The sequence below is a fragment of the Microcebus murinus genome, chromosome 12 (genome assembly GCF_040939455.1).
Source record: "Microcebus murinus isolate Inina chromosome 12, M.murinus_Inina_mat1.0, whole genome shotgun sequence".
Taxonomy (NCBI): domain Eukaryota; kingdom Metazoa; phylum Chordata; class Mammalia; order Primates; family Cheirogaleidae; genus Microcebus; species Microcebus murinus.
In genome coordinates this window covers 27,710,843-27,738,485 of record NC_134115.1, presented here as the reverse complement: position 1 = coordinate 27,738,485, position 27,643 = coordinate 27,710,843, and the positions used below count along the sequence as shown (strand labels likewise).

Sequence of the window (27,643 nt, the reverse complement as noted above, 5' to 3'; positions counted from 1 at the left end):
AGTGTTTATTACATGTCATTTGACATTATATGCCATTTTGAATTATCCATGTCATTTCCATAAAATGGGTCCTCTATTGCATGGAAACTTCTTCTTCCTCTTTTTCCTCATCCTCTTACATTTCTTTCAAAAGTAAATTATTTTCGGGGGGGCAGGGACAAAAAGCCAACTACTTTGTTTGGGGGTGGGGGTGGGTCTCCTTTTTTATGATTGAAAACATAAAAAATTCAAAATTCTCTTTGAGACTCTATTATTTCTCCTATAACATCTCTTTGGAGGAAATATATGCCAGAGGTTCTCTGCCCACTCTGTAGAAGGGTATTTCTTTTATTTGACATAAGTCTACCACTTTCATACTTCAAGGGATTGCTGGCTGAAATATACTCAGATTTGGGACTCACGTCATGCTCACTGTATCCACAGAGAAATTCACTTTCAGGCACATTCAGTTTTATCTTTCTGAAGTAAAGAGCCCTAATCTTTCTGATTTGTCCTCGATTTGCAGCTTTGTATTTATTCCTTGATTGGCTTGGTTGCTCTTTGTTGGCTCAATGTATTTATGTCTTCCTTGGGGCACAGTGACCAAAATTGTACCTACTGTCCCAGGCACACCCCAGACACACCCAGCTTTGGATTAGGTAAAGATAGCTGCTTGTATTTTGTTTTTAATACTATTCTAGATGACATTTAACATCATTTTGGGTTGAGTTTCACATCATGCCGGTGTCTCTAGTTTTCAACCTTTTCTTACCTTTCCTTACCCATAGCCAATTGCATTACAGTATAGAGTATTACTGTTTCTTGATGACCAATTTTATCCTATTTTATTTTAAAATTATTAATTTAATAATTTAAATAAGTTTTATTTAAACTTTTATTTTTAAATGTTATTTCATCATGTTCTTAGTAAACCTTATCTGCTATTTTTCTACTGGCACACAACATAAATTTTTTCTAAAACCCTTCACTGTGGGCTTAGTAGCACTACCATAGATAGATTCTTCTCTAAATCTTGTGGCCTCCCATTTTTAGATCACTTTTGCACATGCTGAAGAGGACAAGTTTCAACATAGTTTTAAGGAAACTCTATTGATCTGTCTCTATGCAAAGGAACAAACTTTTTAATAACTTTTCTCCCCAGTAATAAGTTAACCCCTGATAGGTGACAAAAGAGTCCTAAGAACTAGATAAGATGTCAACTTTTCTCCTCCAAGCACACATTTTTGGGAAGTGGTCTGAAGCTTTATTGAGAAGGTTTAAAGGATTTTAAATATATCACATCTACTGATGCTTTATTTTCCACAGGATTACCTAGGACTGACTTAGGGTATTCATGGTAAGGTAGAGAAAGCATGGGTTTTGGAGTCATACAAACATCAGGTGAACTAAAAGCACTCTGTTAAAGGCTGAGTTACAACAGAGGCTGAAAATGGTCAAGATGGGCCAAGCCCTAAGTTTAGTTAGAAGCAAGGTATTAGCAAGTGTCGAACAGGTTCAAAAAATGGAATATTTGGAGGTAATATCAAGAATTCATTTTTGTGAAAGGTGATGAATGGTGCTTCTCTGGCATCACCGGCCACTGCTAGTTTCAAAACAGACAGCCTCCTTCGAGAAGGAGACTTCTCCAGCCATCTGGGGAGGTTCCTTTTCAGGATTTGGTTACTCTTCTCCATTACACGAAGTCTCCAGTTCCATCCTTTTAGGGCTTGGTATCATTAGCCTCATCTGACCTCTTATACTACTAGGGTTCTAGACTCTTGGTGCCTCAAGGCTGTGGCCAAGATACTCCTACATACTTCTCCCCACTGTCATCCTTCACTCCTGCAATGCGAGCTCCTCCAGCCACCCACCCTCCCCTGTGCTACTGTCCTCACAGGAGGATAGGCTTTCTGCCCCCTGAATTGTCTCATCCGTGTTCCCTTTTTCTCCCTTTTCCCTGAACCTTCTGGAACCCCCTTATCAAACACAAACTCCTCCGTTTTCTCACACTTTTAGGAGCCCATTTCCCCATTTTCTTGCCTTAATTTAAACCTGCTTTGCAGCAAGATACCATTTCTTTGTAACCTTCTCCAGTGGAAGATGAAAGTCTCTTACATCCACCCCGGAAGTAATGTCTACCTTCTCACTGATGCTCCTGGCCTTTTCTGAACCACTGTTTTTAATTCTTGTGCAAAAGGTCCTCTCTCCTTTGAGTTTCAGGTCATCCTGATCAAAGTCTTACTGTTCACACCTTCTCCTTTTATTGTTAGAAAAAACTTCAACATCTATTGACAAACACAGAAGAATCTAGCTTCACGATGCTTGACCTCCATTCTAGCATATTCTAGAACTTACTCTCATAGCTATACCAGACCTTATCATTATTCTAAATTGCTGCATCTCTTAATGCCAGTTCACCATTCTCTCACCGCAATATCTTATCACCACAACTATCCGGGTCTTTAGTTAATGCATTTTCTGCTCAGGCTAGAAATCTAGTCCCTGTATTATTCTTACTGATATTATAAGTTTACTTTCTTCTCCCTCCTTCTTAGATCTCATAATGTGTGATTTTAAGAACCCTTGCAAGCATCTCTAAAAGCCCTAGTCCTCTTTCTCATTGCCATACAGACACAGCAAAGCCTCAATCTTGGATTAATCCAACTGTTTGTCTTTCCTCATACGTTATCTGGGCTGCTGAGTCATGACTGGGAAAACACACAGCCTAATTATGCAAATAAGGGGCCGTAGGCAATCCTGTGATGTATACCAAGTCAGTGACATCTCTCATTTTCCCTAGTGGTGATTACAAGACATCACTCTTCTTCTCAAAGCTCTGCTTCATGGACACTTTCTCTGCCCCTCCTCCACTGCTGATACACATAACAACACTTCTCTCCCTCTTCCCCAGTAAATGCTTTGCCTTGCTGCTTATTTACTCTTAAATCACTGTACCTGGTTTGTGCATTCACCACTGAAATAAAAATTCTCTGACAAAAGACACCAGTGACTTCCTAAAGGACTAATTGAATGGACTCTTATAAATGTTCACTTAGTTAGACTTTTCCCTTGCATTTGAAACTGTTGACCATTCCAGTCTCAGTATTCTACTCTGGCCTTCTCTTCTCTCTTTACCTTGTACATCCTGGCAAGCTCACCCATCATGGCTTTAACTGGTAGTTATATATGTGATCTCTAAATCTATAGCTCCTGTCGAGCTCTTGCTACTGAGCTCCAGAATTCTAGCTACAAAAGAGCCTTCTTCCTGGTTTTCCTGGAGTCCCCATGGAAACGGCAAAATCAGCTTAACCCAAAATGAACAAATCCTCCCTCTTTCCCTCTACAATTCTCCTCCTAGGTTCTCTAGCTCACCCTTTAGACTCAGCCAGAAATTTTGGCATGATCTCCAGCTCCTCTCTTTTAAATCCTCATCCACTTTCCCCACTGTCACCCTCTGTACCATCTGATTTCTTTCCAGGTCCTTTAGATTTGACCTTTCTAAAATCGCACACTGCCTGTCTGCTCATCCTAGCTGCTACTGCATTAGCAATGACCTCTCTCCTCCCACCTCAACCCTTCTTATGGACACTCCATACTTTTTCCCAGGAGCTCTGATTAAAACGTGTATCTGGGCCGGGCGCTGTGGCTCACGCCTGTAATCCTAGCTCTTGGGAGGCCGAGGCGGGCGGATTGCTCAAGGTCAGGAGTTCAAAACCAGCCTGAGCAAGAGCGAGACCCCGTCTCTACTATTAAAAAAAAAAATAAATAAATAAATAAAACGTGTATCTGGTCATGGTATCACCTTGAGCATGGAGTAGAAGTCCTCCACCATCTGTACCCAGGTTCCTCTCTTCAGACCTGTCTGTTCTACTTCCTGCCTCTTGCCTCTAACTCTACAGTTAGCTATACTCAACTACCTGCTGCTCCTGGAAATTTTCATACTAATTCTCAGTTTGGAATGCCATTCTTCTCTCTTCACACCTCTTGCTTCCATCTGCCTAGCAAACATCTGCTGATATTTCAGGGCTTGGCTCAACTCTCCCTTTCTTTGCAAGGCCTCATCCATTGTACTCCTGCCTCACCCCAGGTAGAACTCACTACCTTCTTCTTTGGGTTCCATCTCTACACATACATTGTCAATGTCAGTTTGCCTCTCCTACACTGTAAGCTCTTTGAAAACAATGTCTCTGTCATGGGCATCTCTGTGCCTCAGTTTCCATCTCAGAAAAACAACAAAATACACATCCGCTGAATGAAGCAAGAAAGAATTCAAAATGAAGTCCAGCCTGTGAGAAATGCTAAATAAATGTCATGACAGTGGCACAAATGTTGATCACAACATCATACCACATGGACGCAAAGGCATCTGCACATAGCTCTGTTATTCCCAACTCCATTAAGCCTCAGTTTGCATTAGTAAACAAGTCAGGTGGGTATTCTCCATGATGCGAGCTGACTTTTAGGGACAGAAAATGGGGATGGCGCCTCTTATTGGCTTGCTTCCTTAGCAATTTGTGAAAACAAAACCCGACTAAACAATTCCCCCTTTCCCAAAAGTTGGCACCGGCTCAAGTTTTTCTTTTCCGGAGTACTTTGGTCAGGCAGCACTCCCTGTGCTGTATAGCTGGTAGGCATTCGTGTGCTCTGAATCTATTAGGGAAGGTCAGTCCAGAATACTAAACAGATGCACAGGCCTGAGTTTTGGGAACTGGGGTCTAACGAGTGAAATGCATAACAAACAATAGCCATCTTCTCTGTGCATGCTGGTCTAAAGAGTGCGTGCTGAAATAAGCAGGCATATTCCAGAGACTGGCTCCTTACGCTGGCCTGACTGCCACACCTGAAGGGAGGAACAATTAATTCGAGGCAGAAAAGTAATTCAGGAGACTATTTTTGCTTCACATGCATATACTTGCTTCCTGACAAACACACCACTTTAAATCCAGTCAATATCACAGAGACAACATGGACACAAAAGAGCCAGGATTTTTTTTCCCACACCAAACCTTTGTGCTATATATATACATAAATAAATAAATGAAGCAAAAACAAAACAAAAAACCCCTCTTAGCCCAGACTACCTATTAATTCCAGATGGAAAAGCCCTGGGCAATAAGAAAAAAAAAAAGAAAACCTGACCCATGTACTAAGTAGATTGGATAGTTAATTTGGAGTGACTGGAAGAGCCAGATAATACTAAGTTGTCACGGTAGAAAGTAAGTTTTGGACATTCTGCTTTCACATTACTATCCAAACTTGTAAAAATACTCAGAGAGGCAGAAAGAAGAGCTAAATTTAGACCCTTATTTAATGCATTCAAGAGTATGATTCATTTTCCCCCTGCCCTGGTGCAGCCTGGGGAGTCTGAATATACACCAGGCAACACATGGATGCCCTGTAAATAAATGAAATTGCATTCATTCAGGGGCCAGAGAAAGTCAGAGACACCCCATTTTCTCTGCCAACAAAGGTGCACTTCTTAGGCACCTCACACACACACCAGGACGTAGAACCAGATTTCTAAGCTGGCAAGAGGCCACCTCATTTTAGTTTTGCTCAGCCTTGGCATGAACACTGCTGGGCTGGAAATGTATTATGTGGCTCTTCTCCTCTCAGTGGCTTTTCCCCCTCAAGCTCCCGTGGGACCCTGACCAGCTCTCAGAAGCCATACAACATGGAGCACCCGAATGAGACTGCCCAAAAGGATGACATCATTTGGTAGCAATGCATTTAACAGCCTGGAGCCCAAGTCACTTCATGGCAGCCCTTAGGTGGGTCTTACAGAGCTAGTATTATAGATAACAAACTCCTGAAGACACGTTTTGGCTATTTGAAAACACAAAACCAAACCAAAAGAAGCCAACCAAACAAGAACAGCAAGTTCAATTCTCAGGAATGACATCAGGGTGGCTGGTAGGCAAAGTTTCCAGGGTAGAGCAGAAAGCATCACTGTCCCTTCCCCCCAATCCCAATTTCATCATCTTCTGCTGCCAATCACGTTCTTGCCTCGGCTTCCAACCCCAAGGCAAATATTCTAGCTTCCACAGGTAATTTAGATTAAGGCTGAACTATCATTTGTGTCAGTCCAACACAGCTTAGAGGTGAAAAGCATCCAAGTTATTTTGTGATTTCACAGTGATTCCACTTTTTTCCTTTTGATTTTAGTTTTTAAGCACATTTGGAAAGTAACCTTACCGGGCTCATTCTAGTGTCTTAGGCTTTATTGATCTTACTGATCTTCGGTCTCTGTGCTTAGGACAAAGGACAGGAAGAAAGATGGAACGTATATAAAACATCTGTAGTTGGGTAACATCGCCTCCCAGAAGTGAGGGCATTAAAGCTGTCCTCCCTTCTGAGCTGTAAGATTGACGTTAATAACCCACTCCGAGCGCCCTATTGTGCATTCACATACATCCATCCCAATCAAGAAAGAGATTATTTCCCCAAACATGAAATGAGTTCAGCGATTTTGGAGTAAAAAACAAAAAGGGTCGGAGATGGAGCGCGTGCATTACGTTAGAAATGAGTTGCGCTGAGAAAGTGTTTGAATGAGCAGCGCTTGGGAAGGTCAGTGTGGGCCACATGGACAGGATGGGACTGGCGGGCCCCGCACGGGGCTGTGGGCCCAGGCAGTTGTGAGCAATCCGATCAGCCTGAATACATGCTGCACAAACCAACCTGGTCACGGCACAGGAAAGAGGCAAGACATCATAGGGCAGCAGAAATGATCTGTACCTTTCTCAAAGGGCTTGAAACTTGGGTCTTCAGGGCATTTCTGAACCATCAGGTAGGGCAGTGGCCCGATCCTCACTGGGCCCAGCCAGTGCCATAACTTGAATATCAAATCATTGAGAGGGCAGGGGTGTTCAATGGCACTGGCCAAATGGAATGACAGATGTGGGGGCAGCCTTCTATGCCCATTTGAGAAAGGACAAATACTCATTAGCACTCTACACAGAAAACTGGCTGATTTAGCTTAGAACAGTGGCTACCACTGCAGCCAATTTCAGAATATCGAAAAGGAAGGTAAGTGGTTGGGGAAAGGGCACCGGGAAGGTTGCGTCTATCCAAGGCTGGGTCAGTTATATACTGGGACTTGGAGTAGAAATTTATTCTCACACACGTAGAGCACCACAGATCTAATTAACAATGTGGGGAATCTATTTCCATATTTCATTCACACAATACACCTCTCTTCCATCTCCAGGGGGTTTTCAAGTTCTAAACTACAATCAGCCCTTCTTTTAAAATAACAATAATAAATCCTCTTGTTCAGCCAGATGGTGGTGTTTGTTGCACTAGGCTGGGTTCGTAGTACAACATCAATAAATGGCCACTTGTAGAGGGACAGACAGAATCCCACTTAATGAAGCACAGCTACACCTCCCTCCTTCTCCCATCCCCAAATGTTGCATTGTCAAAACACCCATGGGGACTTCATCTCATTTTGGGGAAGAAAGGAAAACTAGAAAAGGCAAAACAATGTAACTAAGTGTCAAAACAATTTCTTGGGGGGGGGTGGGACAGCACATGGACTCTCTGAGGAGAATGATCACAGGTAGGCTTTTCAGGTGTTGTTTTGCCTCTGGGGACTGTTTGAAAGGACGCTCTCAAGAGGACTTCCCTGAGTCCCTGCAGAGCTGTCTTGGGGAAGGCTGCACATTGTTAACCAAAGACATCACAACCGGGAGACAGAGTTAAAATTCTTTCTCAGTGAGTTGGCTAAGTCTCATGAAACAAATATTTTGTTCCAATTAGGTGTTCCAAAACGTCTTGCTTGCCTGAGATAACGCATTTTGAGAAGGAAAGGGTATTTGTTCAAAATCCATCATGGAAGAAAAGACTATGTACTGGTGTGTTCTGCTGCCAGTGTGTACACATGCTCTTCCTAGACTCGGAGGACTCAGAGTCTTGGGTGCCTTGTCCTTCTCTTCTTGGTCTCAGTCCCACCTGGGGTGGGAGGGGCTGGGGGTGGCGAAGCTGCCAGTCTAGTCTCTGCTCCTGTTCTTTGTGGCTATTTACCTGGTTATGTAACCCTAATCCAGGCCCACAGTCCGGGGCTCAGATGGCTGGCCTGTCAGCGAAAAAAATGTCTCAAAAATGTTAATTCAACAATGTTGGAGGGATGTTATTTCCAGAGATAAACTCCTCAGGGAAAACGAGCAGGAGTTGCTGCTGCTGGGATTCAACTCCTCCACACTGGAAGATGTTTCTTTAAAGATGCTTTCTTCCCCCCTAAATTTCCCAATGTCTGGTGCGTCCTGACATTTGGTCCAAATAAAATCCTGGAACAGACTCCTAGGATATAACTATCTTCAAACTCCATGCAAGAGGAGTTTTTATTACAGAGAATCAGCATCTATTAGGGCATGAAACACTGGGGGCCTGCTGGCGCTCACTCCCCACATGGAATCACTGCATAATATAGATATTATTTTTTTTTCTGGCATGTATAGCAAGCAACTCAGTTTGTGACCTAAGGCATTTTCCATACTTCCAGGCAGTGAATACTGGCTTCTTATGAGTCTCAATGGCACATAATTTAAGACAGTGGGAAAGGGAGTTAGAGAATAGTTTCCAGTGCAAGGAAAACACCATGCAGATGTTTGCCCTTACTCTTGAATTCTGATGGCAAAATTGAGAATTGTTTATTTGTTCCAAAGTCAAACTCGAGAAATTTATTTTCTAAAGGCTGGTGGTTGGTGGAGGGGGCGAACAGTGACATACCCTGATACTGAAATATTCAACACATGGCCCTGGGACTTCGAATCACAAAAGAATTTAGATCTTTTTAAATGGTTCATTTTTTTGATCCAATTTGGCATGCCAGATGTTGATTTGTATCACAGAACACTATGTACCTAAAGAAACACCCGAGGACTGCTTTGCTAAAATTGTATATTCACCTTCTGTAATTGTTGTTTTTAGTTTTTTGTGTTTTTTTCCTCCAAAATAGGAAGCTAGGAATTGGTCCTCTATCTTGAGCCATTTATTGAGAACAAACAAATGAACTCAGAAAAGACACAACCCAATTGAATTTAAATACCTGACTTTGGTGTATGAGAATCATAAACTTGCTTACGGTCTATCTGGTCTGCAAACACTTCCCCATAAATCATCCAATAGGGCATATAGAAGATGTTCTTGGCCAGTTTCCATGATGGCTCCTCGTTGGGAAAAAGGATGGCTTGCCTGGCGACCCCAAAGCTCATCAGCACCACCAGCATAATGATGACAAAGTACATCATGTCTATCATCTGGAAGGGTGGGGAAGCAGAGAGAGAAACAGAAGAAAACCTGTATGAGTGAGTGTACTTATGAACGCCAACATTGATGGAAACCTTTGGAGGAGATCCACTTTCTGCTAATAAGGGATGTTTAGACAGGGAGTCATGTCCAAATAAGAGGACGCTTAAGTCTACTGAAGCCAACGTCCACAAAATCTTATCAGTAACTAAAAAAAATATATTTTTTTTAAACAAGTGCATGCACAATGGAGCCTCTTCATTTTCTTTGCTGTCTGTGGGACCTAGTCCATTCTAGGTATGGGAGTCCTATAACACAGAGGCTTGGAGAACCCAGTACTAACTTTTTCTATGCTCCTGGGGGAGGCAAAGTGCCCTCTTTGGGTCTCTTTCTTCTTAGTGAAATTGGAATTGGGATAGTTGAACTATTCCAAGAATGACTGCAATGTTGTAGTTCTGGAAGGCTAATGAAAAGTTGGAAAGCTCAAGAAAATAACTGCTTGTAAACAAAGCTAGGACAAACCAAATATCCATCACATTCTGTCTTATTCCTGTAGCCCCACCCCACCCCATGATGTTCTACCATCAACCAGTCTCTCAGAGAAGTGCTCTTTCTCCTGCAGGGTCTCCTATTGGCTATGGAGGGTGTTTTTCTGGGCATTAGTGACATGTAGCCTAATGACCCATACCTGTACCTGCTGCTGAAATGATGGATTTACATCTTGACATGTTTATAAGATCCTCCAGGCTGCACTCTAATACAATGTTATCTCTTCTTCCTCTTTATTCCTTTCTTCCTTGTTTGTTTCCATGATATATATTATTTGGGATCTGTTTCTCATATGCCAAATTGCCCTCCTTTTATCATCCAAAATAGATGAGGATGCAGTACCTATTGATTTTTGCCTGGCCAGAACCTATTACCTCTCTCTTTTAGAAACAGTTTCTACCTATTTTGGCCACAAGGTAGGTGTGTTTCCCAGGCTAGGTTAATCATGGTTCTCTGCCTCCTGGCAGGAGAGATGGGGAGGTAGGCAGATGACACAAGACAGGCCAACCAGTGTCCTGTTTTCTTTTGGTTTTTATTTAAGCTGGGAGAGAGAAGTTTTCTTTTCCTCTCTTTAATGATAAAAATTCAGGTTGTCTGAGGCTGAGTCCTCCACTATTGAAACTGCTCAGAGTAAATGAAGCAGATATGCAAGACAAAGAGAGCAAATCCTGACAGTGGTTGGTTCCCTGCTTGGAGCAGGCCCCAAGTCCAGTTCCATCAGGCCTTCCTACAAGTCAGTACATCCCCCTAGGCTTAAGCTAGTTGGAGACTGGTTTCTATCTTGCATCAAAATATCTACTACAAAAGACTTTCTCTTGGATGTCACACTTCCTGAAGGGATGTCCATCCACAAGGAAAGTCGCGTTAATTTTACCAATGACAATGAAGACTTCAAATTAACTTTAACATTTTATTTTAAAAGAGGACATTATATGGTTCTTGTTATTGGTATTCAAACGTTATAGTCTTCCTGTATGCCTTAGGGCACTGGGGGTCTCAATATACTTTAGGCCAATTAATCAAGTTTTAAGGCAACTTTAACATTCATCACAGAAGTACTATATGACTTTGAAACTAAATAGAAATATCTCAAAATTTGACATTCATTCATATTTTTAAACTGTCCTTAAAATTATATGCTAGTTAATTAGTTATTCCTTCCACAGTTTAGTGGTCTCAGAACTCCCTTAAAGTGAGCAAGCCAGCTGTGTCGAAACAGTTTTATAGAAAATGTGGGTCTCTTTCTCATCCTCTTTCTTTCTTTTTTATTTTGTAAAATTCTTTCTTCATTAATTTACAAAAAGTTCTAACAATGAGAAAGCACACACGGGCCCTTCATTTTATGTTTATTTACATTGATTGAAAGATGGATGGGGAGAGGAAAGTGTGTACTCATGAGATTTGGAAGCTGGTTTGACCTAAGGAAACTCAGCCAGCAAATAGAGAAACTATTCTAATTAAATTTCTCGGGATTGTTTTTGTTCAGATTGATCATGATATCAATGCAAAGGGTCAAAACAATCAAAGAGAAGAAACATTCTTCCCAAACACTCAGCTTCATATATTCCAAAGAGGTCTCAGTTTTTATACAAATACCGAAATATAATAGAGTGGAATACAGAAACAGAGCATTATTAGTGAGAACTGGGGCTGGCTTCCTCTGTTTTTAAAGCTAAATTGTCCAGTTGGTTTACTATTAAGAGAGCTGATTGTGTTCTATTTTGTAAATATCTTTCAGTTGTGTTCTAGACAGGAAAGTATATACTGCAGTGGTTAGGCATGTGTTCTCAGGGGTCAGACGACATGGCTTTTTATCTTGATTTTGCTAGTAAAAATAGCTACATGGTAAAAAAAAAAAAAAAACCACACACGCACAAAAAGTAAAAATAATTACAAAAAATAAAATAACAGCTTTCCTGACCATTTAAAAAAAAAAAAAGGCAAAGAAAGATAGCTAAGTGGCCTTGGGAGAGTTCTTAATCTTGTTTGTTATTTGTAAAATGGGGATAATAATCACAATAATAATGCATATTATCTTTGTAAGGATTAAATGAGATAACATGTGAAACACTTAACATGGCAAGTTCTCAGTCAATGCTGACATATCATTATTGGAATTGGGAGGAAATCAGGCTGTAGAGTCAGATAGACAGAAGTTTGAATCCTGTCATTGTCTCTTGCTTTGTCTCTTATTCGCTTGTTCATTCAATTGTTAAATGAGGACCCTAAGACCTATTTCATGGGGGCCATAATGATGGTGACATGTCTGACATGGTATCTAGCACACAGCAAGTGATAGCTGTTAGTAGTATTCTTATCATTCTGCACTAAACAGGTGAGCTCAGTACCAGGCTGAGAGAATTCCGTTAAGAAGTGGAACATGAAGGAAAGGGATCAGGATTTCATTAAGTGATCCTGGACCTACGGATCAATTGGAATCACACTGTCGAAGCAGGTTTTCCACGCTGGGGCATGTGTTGTGTTGGTTTCTTATGCAACGCAAAGGCTCACAGCACCGGCTTCAAAATGGACTCCCCATCACTGTGTGCTGGGGAATCTTATCAGCTATCTGTCCCTAGACTACAGGGCAGTGAGTTACTTGGCTGTTTACTTCTGAACAGGGACTCCCTAATGTTGAGAGGCTTTCAGTATAAACACATCTGGGCACATTTTGTTAAGCTTCCAGCCTGGCAGTCCATCTGGCTCCCTGATAAATTCTATAGGCATATTTTATCTACCTTCTGGATCAGTGACTCAATTATTGAGCTAATTATCTTAAAAGCCTCATGAAAGAGAAGCAAAGTCCCCAAATATGCTCATTTTCTACTTCTTCTTGACTGACAAATGAAGTCATTCATAAGTTAAAAGGCAGAGAAAATGCAGTACTTCCGTTTTGCTCACTCCTTAGTAAGGTTTCATTCTAGTCAAAACCGGGGATAATTATGCCATTATTAACATGATAGACGTGGATTTTAAAATAATCTTGCTGCCTTCGTGTGACGTTAGTTATTTCAGGTATATAAATGTCACCCAGACTTTAATAAGTTATATATTTGGTTTGTTTGGGGTCTTTTCAGATTTTACTTGTTAAAATAGAATAAGGTAACAGTCAGAAAAACAACCAATCAGGTTATGCAATCACCTAACGTAGTGGTTCTCAATAGAGGGCCATTTTTCCCCCCACGGGACATGTGGCAATGTTTGGAGACTTTTTTGTTGTCATAACTGTGTGTGTGTATGCGTGTGCACGCTCACCGACATGCCTGATACTGACAGCTAGTGGGCAGAGGCCAGGGATACTGCTAAACATCCTATTATGCACAGAACAGCCCCTAAAACAAAGAATTATCCAGCCCACAATAGCAATCAATAGTGTCAAGGTGGAGAAAACTTGGCCTAATTTTATAGCTGTTATAGTTCTTCGCTTTCACCGAGTCCATTGGAGAAAATACATTTGAGAATCTCATGTAAGCTTGTCCTCTTTGTCCAGAAAATTTCATACACCCACACATTTTTATATATAAATTGGGGGGAGGGTCCACAGATTCTATCTTCTAAGCCTCATCCATAGACTCTAAATAGAGGCTTTCTGTTTTTAGTTGTAGCAATTTTCACCACAATCTCAAATTTATTGTTAAAGTACAAAGAAGATGATATAACAGGCAGTATAATAGAGAAAGATACGCATTTTTTTTTCCATTGTCAAAATTTTGCAGGAATTGGAGATTTTTGGAGTAGGAAAAAATGTGTATCTTACTCTATAACTCACTGGAAATCAAACAGGTGGGAGAGAGACGGAGGGGATGGGTAAATTCACACCTAACGGGTACCATGCACGCTATCTGGGTGATGGGCACACTTATAACTTTGACTCAAACTGTACAAAAGCAATTTATGTAACCAAAACATTTGTATTCCCATAATACTCTGAAATTCAATTCAATTTTTTAAAAAATCTCTAATTGAACTGAGGTTCAGTTTTGGGTAAGTATCTTAAGCTTGTGAATTCAAGTTTTTCCTCTTTAGAATGGGTTTGGTGACATTTGCCCTAAACTATGCTGTTGTTATAAATATCAAACTTTTGTGCAAAAGGGTTAGGAATACAGCAAAATAACTATGTTCATCAATTTTTTCTTTTTTCATTGTACTTTAAAAAATATAATATGAACATAATGATAACAGATACAACTTATCAACTACCGAACAATGAGCCAGACACTGTTGGTCATTTTAACATGTATTATTTCTACTCATTACAACAATCCTACAAGATATGCATTTATTATTCATTACTACCTTGGAAATGAGAAAACTGAGTCTCAAAGAGTTTAAATAAATTGCTCAAGGTCTCATACCATTCATTTTAAATTCAAATTCTTCCTCTCTTTGCATGAGTTTGTCAGTGCTTTTGTAGGAAGAGTCTTGGTTATTTAAGTTCATTTCAGTAGAATGATACATACACACAGATGTTTAATAAATAATGGGTTAGCAATGATATATGTAGTAAAGTGAGTGATAATGATAAGGAATATCTATTGACTAATTGTTGATTTCAATAGCTCGTACAATGGAAGCAAAGTGAAGGTTATTAGCAAAGAGGTTTTTCAGTAAGGTGTTTGCCACAGTAGGATGGATGTACTCAGCTTTCCCACATATGTCTTGTAAAGGTGAAGTAGGGGGCACATTTGTGAACCTGGGGGAATGGATAAAAAGTATCCAGTTCTGACTTCAGTCTCTGCTTCTTAATCTAGTGAGTTACGAGAGGGAGCTGATTTATTGCTGCACTCCCAGATCCACACGATGCTGCCCTAGTCTTTATGGAAAACATCTAGAAGCCGGTGTGTGCTCAGGGAGTATCAGAACAAGCCCCCAGCAAACGGGAAGCATACCAGCTTACCACTTAGGATTCTTTTTCAAGGAATTAGATAAGTAGGAGCATTATTCTGGAACCTCGTTCTTAACAGACATCATTTTCCAGTAGTGCAAGGAAACACATGATGTGTGATAGAATTTAATATTCAATTCAAACTCAACCAAAGTCAGCTCCACTCAGCTCAGCTCAAATAAACTGTTTGCCTTCCCTTTGTGGAGGGAAAGACATTTTTCTAGCACTTCGTTTAAAAACACAGGATCTTTAAAAAATTTTAAAGGTCTGTTAAAAATTTGTAGGGGAGACCCCATTGGTCTTCCAAGACCTATCTAAAACATAACTTTCATGTGAACCTGACCTATATTCTCTTTTCTGTGCCCCTGTTGTTCTTTATACACGTCTACTATAGCATTCTTACACGGTATGGCAACTACCGTGTTTCCCTGAAAATAAGACAGGGTCTTATATTTATTCCTCAAGAAGACACCCTAGGGCTTATTTTCAGGGGATGTGTTATTTTTTTAAGTATGGTACAACAATCTACATTTATTCAAATATAGTTAAGTCGTCTTCTTCTGGAACATCATCCTAACTCTCCAAACCCCAAATTCCATCCTGAATTTCTTGTGACTCTATTTCCTTTAGAACCATTGTCCCCAGTCTCTCATGTTGAGCAATAGAGTTCTCGAAGGGCTGCTTGCCTTCTTTACCGCTCCTCAAAGAAATGCATGGGTTGTGCAGATACGCTGCGTAGCCACGCCCATCACTAGGTCTTATTTTCAGGGTAGGGCTTATATTGCACAAATGCTTAGAAATCCTGCTAGGGCTTATTTTAGGGGTCTTATTTTCAGGGAAACATGTTACTTCTCTTTCTCTTTCTCTGTCTTTCAACTTCAATCTCACGGAAAGAACGTCTTTGTACACCCAACTCCTAGTCCAGTAAGGAAGCCTGGCACAAAATAGATGATCTTTCTATTTTTTTCAGTAAGTGAGTGCAGGTGAACGATGATTACATTCTCCAGTTTTGTAAATAGATGTAGTCAAATGGCCAAATGATCAAAAGGAACTTGGAAAATAAAACGCCCCTAGGGCCATCTCATTCAGCCCTTGATGGCAAGCCCGCATGAATTTTTCCTCTCTTCCTATTATCACCACTTCTCCTCTGAGAACATACAACAAGGAATCAGAAGCCCTGCTTACCATTTTCCCAATCATCATTACATACGGGCCCAAATACTTGTTCACGCCGAAGATGTCCAGCAGGCGGATGTACCAATAAATGATGTTCACGCAGTAGATGACCCTCCCGTCACTCCTGAAGGGCTGGTCTTGGAGGCGAAGGATCATGCCGACAGAGAACAGAAGGATGGCTATGAGATCCGTGACGTTCCAGTACTCTTGCAGCCACACCTTCACTTTCTGCAGCAGTTTTCCTGGCTCTGACATCAGAATCTACAAGGCAGGAAGGGGAGTGGGGTTAGGTCTGGTTTCTGTCTACATTTTCAGCCCAGTTGGAAAGTGCTTGGTCTGTTAGCTGACATAAGTCTCTTGCTTTGTCTACCCGTGTCTACTTTCATGCTATGAAATGTCCCACAGCGCTAAGCTTAGGCAATCCAGATGCAAATATTACAGAGACGGATATAAGGAATCATTTTGATTCTTTGAGTTGTCTTAAAATTTTAAGACATACATTAGGGTTTTGCTGTAAAATTATTGAATCCCAGTGGGCTGCAAATCTTCTCCAAAGTCTTGTTCCCTCTCAGTAAACAGTGCCACTCACTGTGTTGAGTTACTCAGACCACCCGCCGGGGAAGATGCTTTCATTCCTCTCTTTTACACCCCCATCCTCTGCGTCAATGAGTCCTATCGCCTCTATTTCTAAATGCAACCTAACCAACCACTTCTCACCCCGCCCCACTGCTGCCTCCCTATTCTAAGCTCCATCACATCTCACAGATGATCGCAGAAGCCTTCTAACTGGTGTCCCTGTGCCGTTATTGTCCCCCCAGCCTCCACTGTCATCCTATTCTCTGGGCAGCACACGGAACGATCTTTAAAAACCTAAGCCATGATCTGGATGGTGATTATACAGTTGTATGAACAGGTAAAAACTCATCAAGCTGTACCTTTAGGAGCTGTTCATTTTGTTACAGGTAAATTATATGTCTATTAAAAAAAAAAAAGGAGAGACTTGAGGGACAAATGAACAATACCAGAAACTAAAGGAAATTATGATAATTGCATATTTAAACTTTCTGATGGCTTACATTACAAACAGAGAAAAACCTGAGTCCCAGCTACTCGGGAGGCTGAGGAAGGAGGATCACTTGAGCCCAGGAGTTCAAGGCTACTGTGAGCTATGAGTGCATCACTGCACTTCAGCCTGGGCAACAAAGCAAGACCCCATCTCTAAAACAAACAAACAAACAAACAAACAAACAAGCAAACAAAAAACCAAAAATAGAAACAGAGAAAACTCCAAACTCCTTATGGAGGCCTCATTTCACATCTCACCATAATCTCCCTCATTCTCTACCCTGCTGCCACAGTCACTTGCTCTTAAGCATAACAAGTTTATTCTATGCTCAGGACATCTGCACTTGTTCCTTCTGTTGGGAACTTTCTTCTCCCAGATTTATATTTGACTTCTTTTCATCCTCAAGGTCTCTGATCAAATAAGCTGCAGTCACCTCCATGTCACCAGGTCACTCTCTAATACATTACTACCCTGTTTAACTTTTTGATGTCTTTATCACTGTATGAAAATATCTTTGTATGCATGTATATGTATATGTGTAGGAGTATGTGTGCCCACCTATCCATCCATCCATCCTTCTCTCTTCCCTGGATTGTAAACTCCAAGGGAAGACCCTTTGTACATCATAGACACTCAATACACATTTGTCAACTGTCTGAGTGTTGCATAGGCACCTGACAGCAATTCTCTACCAGGAGTCCTCAAAATACAGCCCGAGGGCCACATACGGGCCACCTAGCTCATTTATCTGGCCCTCCAGGTGTTTTTGCTGCCACTGCCTGTCCTGCTTAGCAGCCGACTCGTCCGGGGCCCACAGTGCACACTCTTCAACTGTCTGAGGGACAGTGAACTGGCCCCCTGTTTAAAAAGTTTGAGGACCCCTGCATCTTGCATATCCTAATTGCTGGGTGAGACTCTCAATTTGCCTTTGAGGGGCTGCCATGCCTGGGCCTACGCAATACGCAGCTCGACAGCAGGAATGGCACCCATCCTGCACCACAGTCTGCTCCAGGGTGTGAGGAGCCAGGGAACCCGGTTTTGTGCAGCTGTGCACCAGGGCCACCTACCTGCATCGCCTGTGTTTGCCCCTGAAGTTTCCATCTCTTCGAACATGAGCACCCTTTCCCTCACTCAGGACTCCTTCTCAAAGGAGGGGAGAGAACAGATTGGGGACAGGTCTATTTGCAACTGTTTGTTTGAACCCTTATTTTCACTATAATGGTTTACCTTGGTCTGACATGCTCAGGAAGGCAAGTTTTAGTAAGTCAGGGCTGGGGCTTCAAAGGATGAGCAAGACACCAGGAGCCACTGGGTAGCTTTACTTTTCATCCTCTGTGATGTCCCCATCCCAAGCCCTAGCCAAGAGTTTCTTAAACTTTAGTGTGCACCAGCGTCACCTGGAGTTTGTCCAGGCTGCAGCCCCGGAATTTCTGCTCCAGCAGGCCTGGGGGGTGGGGGCTGCAGGATTTATGTTTGGATTTATGTTTTGATCAGGGTCCCAGGTCATGCTGGAGGCCACAGTTTGAGAACCACTGTCCTACCCACCAGCAACTCCTGCAGTTGCTGTCGTCCTGATGGTTTCTCACCCCCAGCTCCATGTTAACTGAGCAAAAATCTAAGTGTGTGTATTGGGGGGCTCGGGATACGGACAATGCCTTAGAGCTTTGCTAACCCTTTGCTCACATTTTCCTAGCACTGCTAAACGTACAGGTTGGTAGTATAATTTTTAAATAGTGAAAAAAAGTTTTTTCTGAAGTCCCAACATGAACAAAAGCGATGCAAGCAGAGCAGTCTGGGGTGAAGCAGAGGGGAGAGTCCAGGTTTCCCCCACCTGGCACCCTTCCTCTCCGGAGCCAGCCCTTAGGCGCCTGGCTTATAACCCAGGACCTTGAGCAGCGTCGCAGGGAGCGGAAAGAGCTGCGAGTGTGGACATGGACCCTTCGCTGTCCTTTCTAGCCGTGGGACACAGAAAATTGCTTAATCCCTCTGAGTCTTACTTCCCAGACGTGTAAGGAGGGGATGCCATCGCAGCAGCCGCGGACTTCAGAGCTGGGGGAGGCGGATGCAGATGAGGTCGTGTCTGCTGACGCATTGTAAACAGTGCGTGCTATTAAGGGATTAGCGCTGTGCGCTTTGGTGACTCGGGGCAGAAGTATGCAGAGCTGGGAATGGGGGCAGCAGGGAAACCACAAAGCCCTCCTGGTGTGTCGCCGGGAAGGCACGGAAGCACGCAGACTTTTCCACGTTTCCAGGATCTTGCGTCCGAGCCCGTGCGCTGACGCGGCCTGGGGGGGCCTCGGCCCTGGGTAGCCGAGTGTCCCTTTAGTGAGTGCAGGGCGGGGGCGCGGGGGGGCAGGGAGCCACCTCGCTGGGCCACAGAGGGAAAGGCCAGACCCGAAGGTGGTCACCTCCTCACTCCCCACTGCTACCTTGGAAGCAAGGACGGCAAGCACCTCTGCGTCCTGAGAACCTAGCAGCGGGTACACTAGGCCCACTTTATAAAGGACAGGATTAAAAAAAAATAATAGTAACAACATGAAGTGTCTCGCCCTGTTCCAACCGGTTGTCTACGCTGCTGTCTTCCTGTCCATGGTGTCTTTTCTTCTTGACCCGTGCTGTGGCCGGCTGACCCCCCGCTGACCTGCCCGCCCTGCTACCCTGCGCCGCCGCCTCAGGAGAAACCCGGGCCTGGAGGCTCCTGGCCGCCCGCCTGCCTGGCGGCCCCTGCCAGAACAGTCCGCGGAGTACAGACCGCTCCCTGTCTCCTCCCGCCTCGTCCCTGGAGAGACTCCAGCCTCCCTGCTGCAGTCTTTCCCTGCTCTGCTCATCATGGGGAGGGAATACGCATCTGGGCGTTAAGTCACAACAACTCCAGCTGGCACCGAGCGCCCGGCCGCAGGGCCCCGCGATAGCAGGCCTCATAGAGCTGCACAGAGACCAGAGCAGCGTATTGCTGCTTCTCAGTTTACAAGTGGGAAATCCACAGCACGGGTCAAGAAGAAAAGGCACTCACTGTGCACGGGAAGCCCACGGTGTAGACAACTAGCTGGAACCAGGCAAAGCATGTCATGTTTTGGGTTTTTTTTTTTTTTTTTTTTGATCCTGTTTTTTATAAAGTGGGCCTAGTATACCACTCCTAAGTTCTCGGGATGGGGAGATGCTTGTTAGAATGAAAATATTCCCCAGATAGTTTAAAAACTCAAGAGAAGGGATCAAAATATAGGTTATGTATATATATATTTATTTATATATTTAATAGAGACCCTGTCTTAAAACAAAATAAAAACAAAACAAAAAGCCAAAACAAAGATTTTTCCCTATTCCAATACAGTTGCATCAAATAGCTACTGCATCTTTTCTCTGCAGGAAAACATTCTAGAGCCGAAACCCTTGCCAGGATTTAAGCTGTCTTAGTAACAAAGGCGAATTTGTAGCACGTTTGTGGATCTGTGGGAATCGTTTTCTTTGGTGCCCAGTATATTTTCCCACCCACTGTACTACAGCAAGTAGGGTTGTTCCTGAGCTCTTAAAGGTAGAGTGGACTTGACCTGGAGCATTTCTTCCAGAAAGGGCCTGTCCTGCTGACCGCAGTTCCAGGGAAAATGCAGAGGAATGCACTGTCTCCTAAGCCTGCCTTCCCCAGTGGTTTTCTCTAGTGAAATAGGAGTTTGTGGAGAGCTTTGAGCAGGGTTGCAGCGCCCTCTTGTGGACTTTCACCTGATCACATTTATTCTAATGGCTCTTTGAATCTGGTGGGCCCCCTGAGGTTAGCTGGGATTGCCACTAAATCCTTTGGGGGTGGTGTTCTGATGGCTCCTTGCAGGCCACACGGAGGGGGCAGAAAATAGGGACTCTGAAACCTCAACCTGAAGGACAAGCACCGCGTCCGGTTCACCTTGGTGACACCTAGGGCTGCTGGAGTGGCTGGTGCCCGGCAGGTGCATGCTAAATGTTGAGAAGGAAGAAACCATGGAATAAATGACATAAATGAATGAAAGTGGAGTTGCTCCTGGAGCTGCTGAAACGCATCTGGAGATTCACAGGCAGGCTGTGTCCAAAGAGAGCCAGCGTAAGGGATCGAAATGGGAGTTAAAATTGGCAAAATTTAGAAAGCCCTGTTTGTGGGGCCGAGTACAGAGAAGTGTAAACGGCATCAAAGACAACTGAAGGGTTTCTTGGGGGGGGGCAGCAAAAGCTCCATTGGCAGAAAATAGAATAAAAATCCTAAGCACTCGTGGGGTGACAGCCCCGTGGACACCACACTGCGAATCCTCCCCAGGTTCGTCAAAGGAGGAAAGCAGCAGCCCCGTGGCAGCATGGGACAAAACAGTTTCTGGCTTAATTTGGATCCCAGGTGACCCCCCCGGCCCCCCCATCCACAAACAGAAGGAACCATTGTCTTTCTCCTGTGTTTCCTTTTACGAAAGCAATTACCTCTCTCATCTTTTCTATTCCCAGCGTGAAAATGTAGGAGATGACGATCCATTCCTGGGTGGAAGGCCAGCGTTCCATCTTCACGAGCACGATGTAGTTGAAGAGCATGAGGTACCCGATGTAGGCCAGCTGTGAGGAGACACAGACAGAGCTCTGGCTGCAGAGGCGCCCCGGACCCTGGCCTCGGGCAAGGCCACCGCCCGGCAGCAGCACAGAACGAGGTCAGCTAGCGGGACACAGAATCCACGACAAAATGAACCCACAAGCTCCAAACCACCCAAAGGATTGGAAAAGACTGTACTATTTGCGATATTAAATTCTTGCAATTACTTGCAAGAAGTAAGATTGAATATGCAATCTTTCCTTTGACCCTTCCATGTGTGTCTGGCATCCTGGTAATTTGTTCATGCCTGTGTGGCATGATGCGTCATTTTGTTTTGTAGTTAATTGCCCGGTTTTTTTGAGTCTTTCTGGCTAAAAGGGGAACCTCATCTGTCAGGGGCTGCTCTTGCTCATGCGTGGACCGTAGGTTCTTAAACTAGGACAGCACAGTGGATTTCTGCCTCATGAATGCCAGGCAGAATAAATGTCTGTGAGAAGGAGAGGAAGACACGTGTAATAATACCCGTACATTGGTCAGAGCAACATAAAAATAGCCCATGCTTTTTATCCTGAGGCCCCACTTTAGTTCTCTTCTGAGTTAATGTCATCTTTCCCCCTCCTACCTTAAAGTGCTTGGCATGTCAGTGCCCTGGGAGGGTGTTACCTGGTTTTCACTGCGCCACCTCCCTGCCCTAGCCAAGTCGCAGTATTTCTTTCTGGCTTATGCTTCTTTGAAACAAAACAAGGGAAGACAATGCAATTTATAGGAAGGAATGAGTCTTTGTGGCCTGTTGTGATCGGAGTGGGGTTTAATCGTCATGTGGCTCTAGCACATTGAGGCTGAGTCCTGATGTGAGCGGCGAATTGCGGGATGTCCGGAAACACTCCTCGGGGTTCAGGTTTGGGGACTGTCATGGAGGACTCAACTGTGTCAAGGTGAGAGGAGTGTAGGAAAACTGGTGAGGCTCTTGCCTGAGAGGCTGAGGAGCCTGCAGAGAAAGTCACCCTGAGGGAAAAGGGCAGAGAAGCTAAACCTTCCCTAGGCAACGCTTCGAGTGGAATAAGGCACTTATTGGCCTTAGGGGCCGGGAGTTGTAACTCAGAGTGAGTTTATTCAAATTTTCTGCACCCTTCAGAGTGGTATTGCAAAGAATAGGACACTGTGTGGGTGACAAGATTGAGGTCTTGAGAGTTCTGGAGGTATTGTGTGACTTTGGAGCCATGGGGACAGCTTAGAAGGTGGTGGAAGCTGCAGCTGGCTGGGGATACACAGCCACTGATACTGGAGAAAAATGCTGCTTTCTCTACTAACAGGGTTCCTTCCCTCCCTCCCTTTCTTCCCTCCCTCCCTTCCTTCCCTCCCTTCCTCCTTCCTCCCTTCCTCCCTCCCTTCCTCCTCCCTCCCTCCCCCCTGCCTCCCTTCCTCTCTTCCTCACTTTCTCCCCTCCCCCTCCCTCCCTCCCTCCCTCCCTCCCTCCCTCCCTCCCTCCCTCCCTTCCTTCCTTCCTTCCTTCCTTCCTTCCTTCCTTCCTTCCTTCCTTCCTTCCTTCCTTCCTTCCTTCCTTCCTTCCCTCCTTCTTTCCTTCCTTCCTGTTCTTTTTCTTTTCCCTTTTTGTTTTTGTAAGAGAATAAATGGATTCTTAATAGGAGTCAGAGGTATTTCTAAGACCCTATGACATTGTCACATTTGCAGACACAGCTGTTGCATATAATTTCCTCATCTCTTAAAGGATGAGAATATGTGGGAACTAAATGAGATCACGTGTGAAAGCGGGGCTCGCTCTCCATCCAAGCTCTTCTCCCCCCCAGCACTGTCACTGTAATCGTGCCCAGTTCCTCCCCTTCCCTATCTTCAGAATCATTAGCAACTCCTGAAAACCTCTCATGAAAGAGTTTAGTTAAAATCATGTAGGACACTGTTTAAAAATCAGCTCAAAATGGAACTTGGTTCATATGGTTCTGTTTGTCATTATAATATACTGGCATTCATTCTGTAGTTCCTGAATACAGAATGCAAAAAAAAAAAAAAAAAGGACTTTGCATTTAACAAAATGCAAAAGAAGGACTTCAATGATTAAAACTCTAAAATATACTCTCAGCTTCCTTCTGACTTGAAATCCTCCGCTCACTCTGGTTGCTTCCTTTTCTTTGTTGGAACAACTTCCATTGTTTCTAGGTGAAATGAATCCTGTTAACTGCCCTGGTTTTTCTCATTTTACCCAATTCACTGCAAAACATTCCAAAGCATTATCTTCTCTTGTCACAGGTAGGCCCAGTGACACACACACAATTCTTCTAGAACCTCTGCGTTTCAGTACTCAAGTAACTCCTCTCACTCGCACCTGTCCTCTGAACACAGACCTAACGTGTTTGGTGGGGGGAAGGTAGGTACAGATTTTAATCCTGGCTCACACACTTCCCAGCTGTATCATCTTTGCAAGTCATTTAACTTGCCTGGGCCTCCATTCTGTCAAATGGAGGCCATTGCTACTTACCTTCTAGAGCCCTTTGGAAGGACTGAGGATCCATCTATCTGTCTCTCAACACATCGTAGAGGCCCCAAGGAATGGTGAATATTCACCTCTTTTTTCAAGATGCTTCTGCTGTTCCTCTTATCTCAGCCCTTGCTTCCCTTCAATCCCCTGTGAACTATTCTCTCTCTCTTTTTTTAATTGTCTCCTCTTTTTTTTTCTTTTTAAAATTGTCCTCATTATTGTTTATGCTTCCTCCACTTTCATCCTTTTTAGCTCCTGCCCATTCCTTAAATCACGGTTACTCTATAATGAACTTTTCCCATACTTAAGCTACCATATAATATTTTGGGATAACTCCCTAAATATAGACTTCTGAAAATAGGGTCTTAAACATGTTTAGATGGCACAACACAGCACTGGCTGCTGCACTGGAAGCAACCTATCTCAGAACTCACCAACATTCATGCCGCCTTGATCATCTTAACACGGCATGCTGTAATGCTGTAATTGTGTGTGTGTGTGTGTGTATTCTGTAAGTTTTAACAACCTGTGTGCAGAATGTCAAAGATTTTGAACAAAAATATAATCTTATGATTCTTATTTGTCAGTGGTAGTCCTATCAAAATTTGTATTCTATTTGCTTATATATATATATATATTTTTTTTCCTTACATTTTCCATTAAGCAAGATGCATGCTTCCTAAGCCATCAACCACAAACACCAAAGCCTGCTGCAGTTTGCTGTGGATCCGTGGTGGGGTTTTTCCTGGGCCTCACTTTTTCCTGGGCCTTTTCTAATGTCTCTAGAGAGCAGACGGGGCACCTGGCCTTGCAGAGGAAAGAGTTTGTCACTGCTAGAGAAACGCCAGGTGCATGCCTTATCCTCTGACCTGCGGCCACTTTGCACCTTGAACTTGAATCTTCTCCAGCTGGACACACGAACAGGGTCTGGGAGCCAGCTGGATCCCTGCCTTCTTTTCTCTTGGAACAGAAGAGGGCCCAACCTGCTCCTCGGGAAACTTGCTAAGATGGAGAAGCGAGGTTATATGGAAATGAGCGGTGCCCGACCTTTCAGAACCCTGGCAGAGTAGAAGGGGACACTTCTGGAAATCAGAGTGAGAAACACTCTTCCAGAGAAGAACACAACCCAAAGCAAACGGGCCCTTCAATCTGAAAACGAATTTTATTGGTAAGCATCCCTGGCGATTGGAAAGGCTGGCGTACCTCGTCTCCAGTTCACTTCCTTGAAGCCTGGGCTTTGTCAGAACATAAGTATGGATTTCTGGGAATCGTTGTGTAAACACAACTGGATACATCTGGGGGATCCACTCAGAAGAGAGTTGGACACATAGGCCCGCACCCCTCAACGAGGCAGCTTCCCAAAGTGCTGCAAATGATGCAAACAAAGCAGTGTACCCCAAGCTTCTTTTACTTTTTTGAGACAGTGTCTCACTTTGTTGCCCAGGCTAGAGTGAGTGCCGTGGCGTCAGCCTAGCTCACAGCAACCTCACACTCCTGGGCTCAAGCAATCCTTCTGCCTCAGCCTCCCGAGTGGCTGGGACTACAGGCATGTGCCACTATGCCCGGCTAATTTTTTCTATATATATGTTAGTTAGCCAATGAATCTCTTTCTATTTATAGTAGAGACGGGGTCTCGCTCATGCTCAGGCTGGTTTTGAACTCCTGACCACGAGCAATCCGCCCGCCTTGGCCTCCCAGAGTGCTAGGATTACAGGTGTGGGCCACCGCGCTCAGCCCCAAGCTTCTTTGATCATTGGATTTGCTCAGGAGGCTTGTTAAACACACAGCCTCTCAAACTCCTTCCTGAAGATTTGACTTACCTGGATCTATGATGGGGCCAGGAATTTGCATTCCCAACAAAACTTTCAGAAATACTGATACTATTACTTCTGTTTTCTTTTCTGCTCTCAGGAGTCTGCAAACGGCCAGATAGTTACCTTTTAAGGTTTTGTGGATCCAGCCATCTCTATGGCTACAAATCAACTCTACTGTGGTTAGCACAAAAGCAGCCGGACTATGGGTAAGTACAAGAGTTGGGCCGTGTTCCAATAAAACTTTATTTATGGACACGGAAATTTTGAATTTCATATAATTTTCGTGTGTCATGAAATATTCTTTTAAAAACTTTAGTTCAACCCTTTAAAATCCCAGGCCTTAGGCTGGATTCGGCCTGAGGGCTGTCATTTGCCAAGCCCTGAACTGGGTTGAAGCAGTTGAGGCAGCACAGGGTCAGAGGGAGGGCAGACCTGGCTGTAGAATGGCAGTAAAAATATCATCTTGGTAACATTTGCCTTTAGGATAATGGGGTGTACTTATATAGCACCTAGCACATTGCCTCGAATGTAGTAGGCGCTCAATAAATGACATTATTATGGTTGAGTGGATGGATGAACACAACACTGATTACCTATTGCTGTGCAACATGACTAGCCTAGGACAAATGACGGTTACAGTGACACTGTGCTTACATGTCCAGGCACTGTTCTAAGTGCTTTATACATTTTAACACATTTACTGTTTACTAAATCCTACAAAATAGGCACTATTATTATCCCCATCTTCAGGAAACTGTGGACAGCATGGGAAAGTATCTTGCTTGAGGGCACACGGCCCTAAGAGGCACAGATGGGATTTCCACCCAGTCTGTTGGATTTCAAAGTCCATGCTTGTCACCACTAAGCTGTTTTCCGCAAGGTTAAAAATAATATAGATCTGTATAAAATATATAAATAGGAATGATTTCTGCATGCCTCCGTTATTTTTTGGGGGGGAGAGGAGGAGAATTTTTCTGTCTTTTTAATATGGATACATTTGGATTTTTACTTTACTTAAAAAATTCTAATACTTTTATTTTCATAATATCCCATCCTCTTTTAAGACCATACTTTACGGTAGTAGTTTTCAACTGGTGGCAATTTGATCCCACCGGGGGACATCTGGCAATGTCTGGAGACATTCTGGTTGTCGTACTTGGGGGATGGAGGATGCTCCTGTGTAGAGCCAGGGGTGCTGCTGAACATGCTATGTGGGGGGGGACAGCCCCCCCCAATGAAGAATTATCCTGCCCCAAATACCAACAGTGCTGAGGTAGAGAAACTCTGCTTCAAAGCCCAGGCTCAGTGTTAGCACACAGGACGACACGAAGAGCACCTCGCCTGGTCATTTGAGTCATCTTGGGCTCAGACTCAGATGATCCTGTTGCTGACTCAAATGACTGCTGTGCAGCTGGTTGTGGCAAAGGCTAAAAATACAGATGCACTATCCTTCATCTGGCCCCGTGCCGCTGAGGCTGGAGAGAATCGCAGATGACCTGAGCTGGGAGCTCACCTTAAACTTAACATAGCAGTGAAAAGTAGAAGTGGAAAACCAACAGTGCAGCCATTTTCACCCCACCCGGAGGCCATTGCAGGGACAGCCCATTGTTTAGTAGGCAGGAAATGTTTGTAGGGTGTGCATCCCAAATAATATTTGCTTGTAGGTTTTATTGAGTAGTTTTTTGCTGCTATGGTTTATATGTTAATTGTGTCAGAGCAGCCTGAACAACATAGCAAGACCCTGTCTCTACAGAAAATAAAATATAAAAAGTTAGCCGGGCATGGTGGTGCATGCCTGTAGTCCCAGCTACCAGGGAGGCTGAGCCAGGAAGATACCTTGAACCCAGGAGTTTAAGGTTGCAGGGAGCTATGATAGGGCCCCTGCATTGTAGCCCAG

General features: G+C 43.6%; 1 protein-coding gene across 10 annotated transcripts in view; it reads right to left on the bottom strand.

Moving 5' to 3' along the window:
* The window catches only part of TRPM3 (transient receptor potential cation channel subfamily M member 3), a 529,331-nt gene that overhangs the window by 56,927 nt on the left and 444,761 nt on the right, over positions 1–27,643 (bottom strand). For all 10 annotated transcript variants that reach the window (XM_020289309.2, XM_076008638.1, XM_020289312.2 and 7 more), the window contains 3 exons: positions 21,336–21,464; positions 15,845–16,096; positions 9,062–9,236 (listed from right to left, as the gene is read on the bottom strand). In XM_020289309.2, coding sequence (XP_020144898.2) covers positions 9,062–9,236; positions 15,845–16,096; positions 21,336–21,464 — 556 coding nt within the window. The remainder of the gene's footprint in view (positions 1–9,061; positions 9,237–15,844; positions 16,097–21,335; positions 21,465–27,643) is intronic.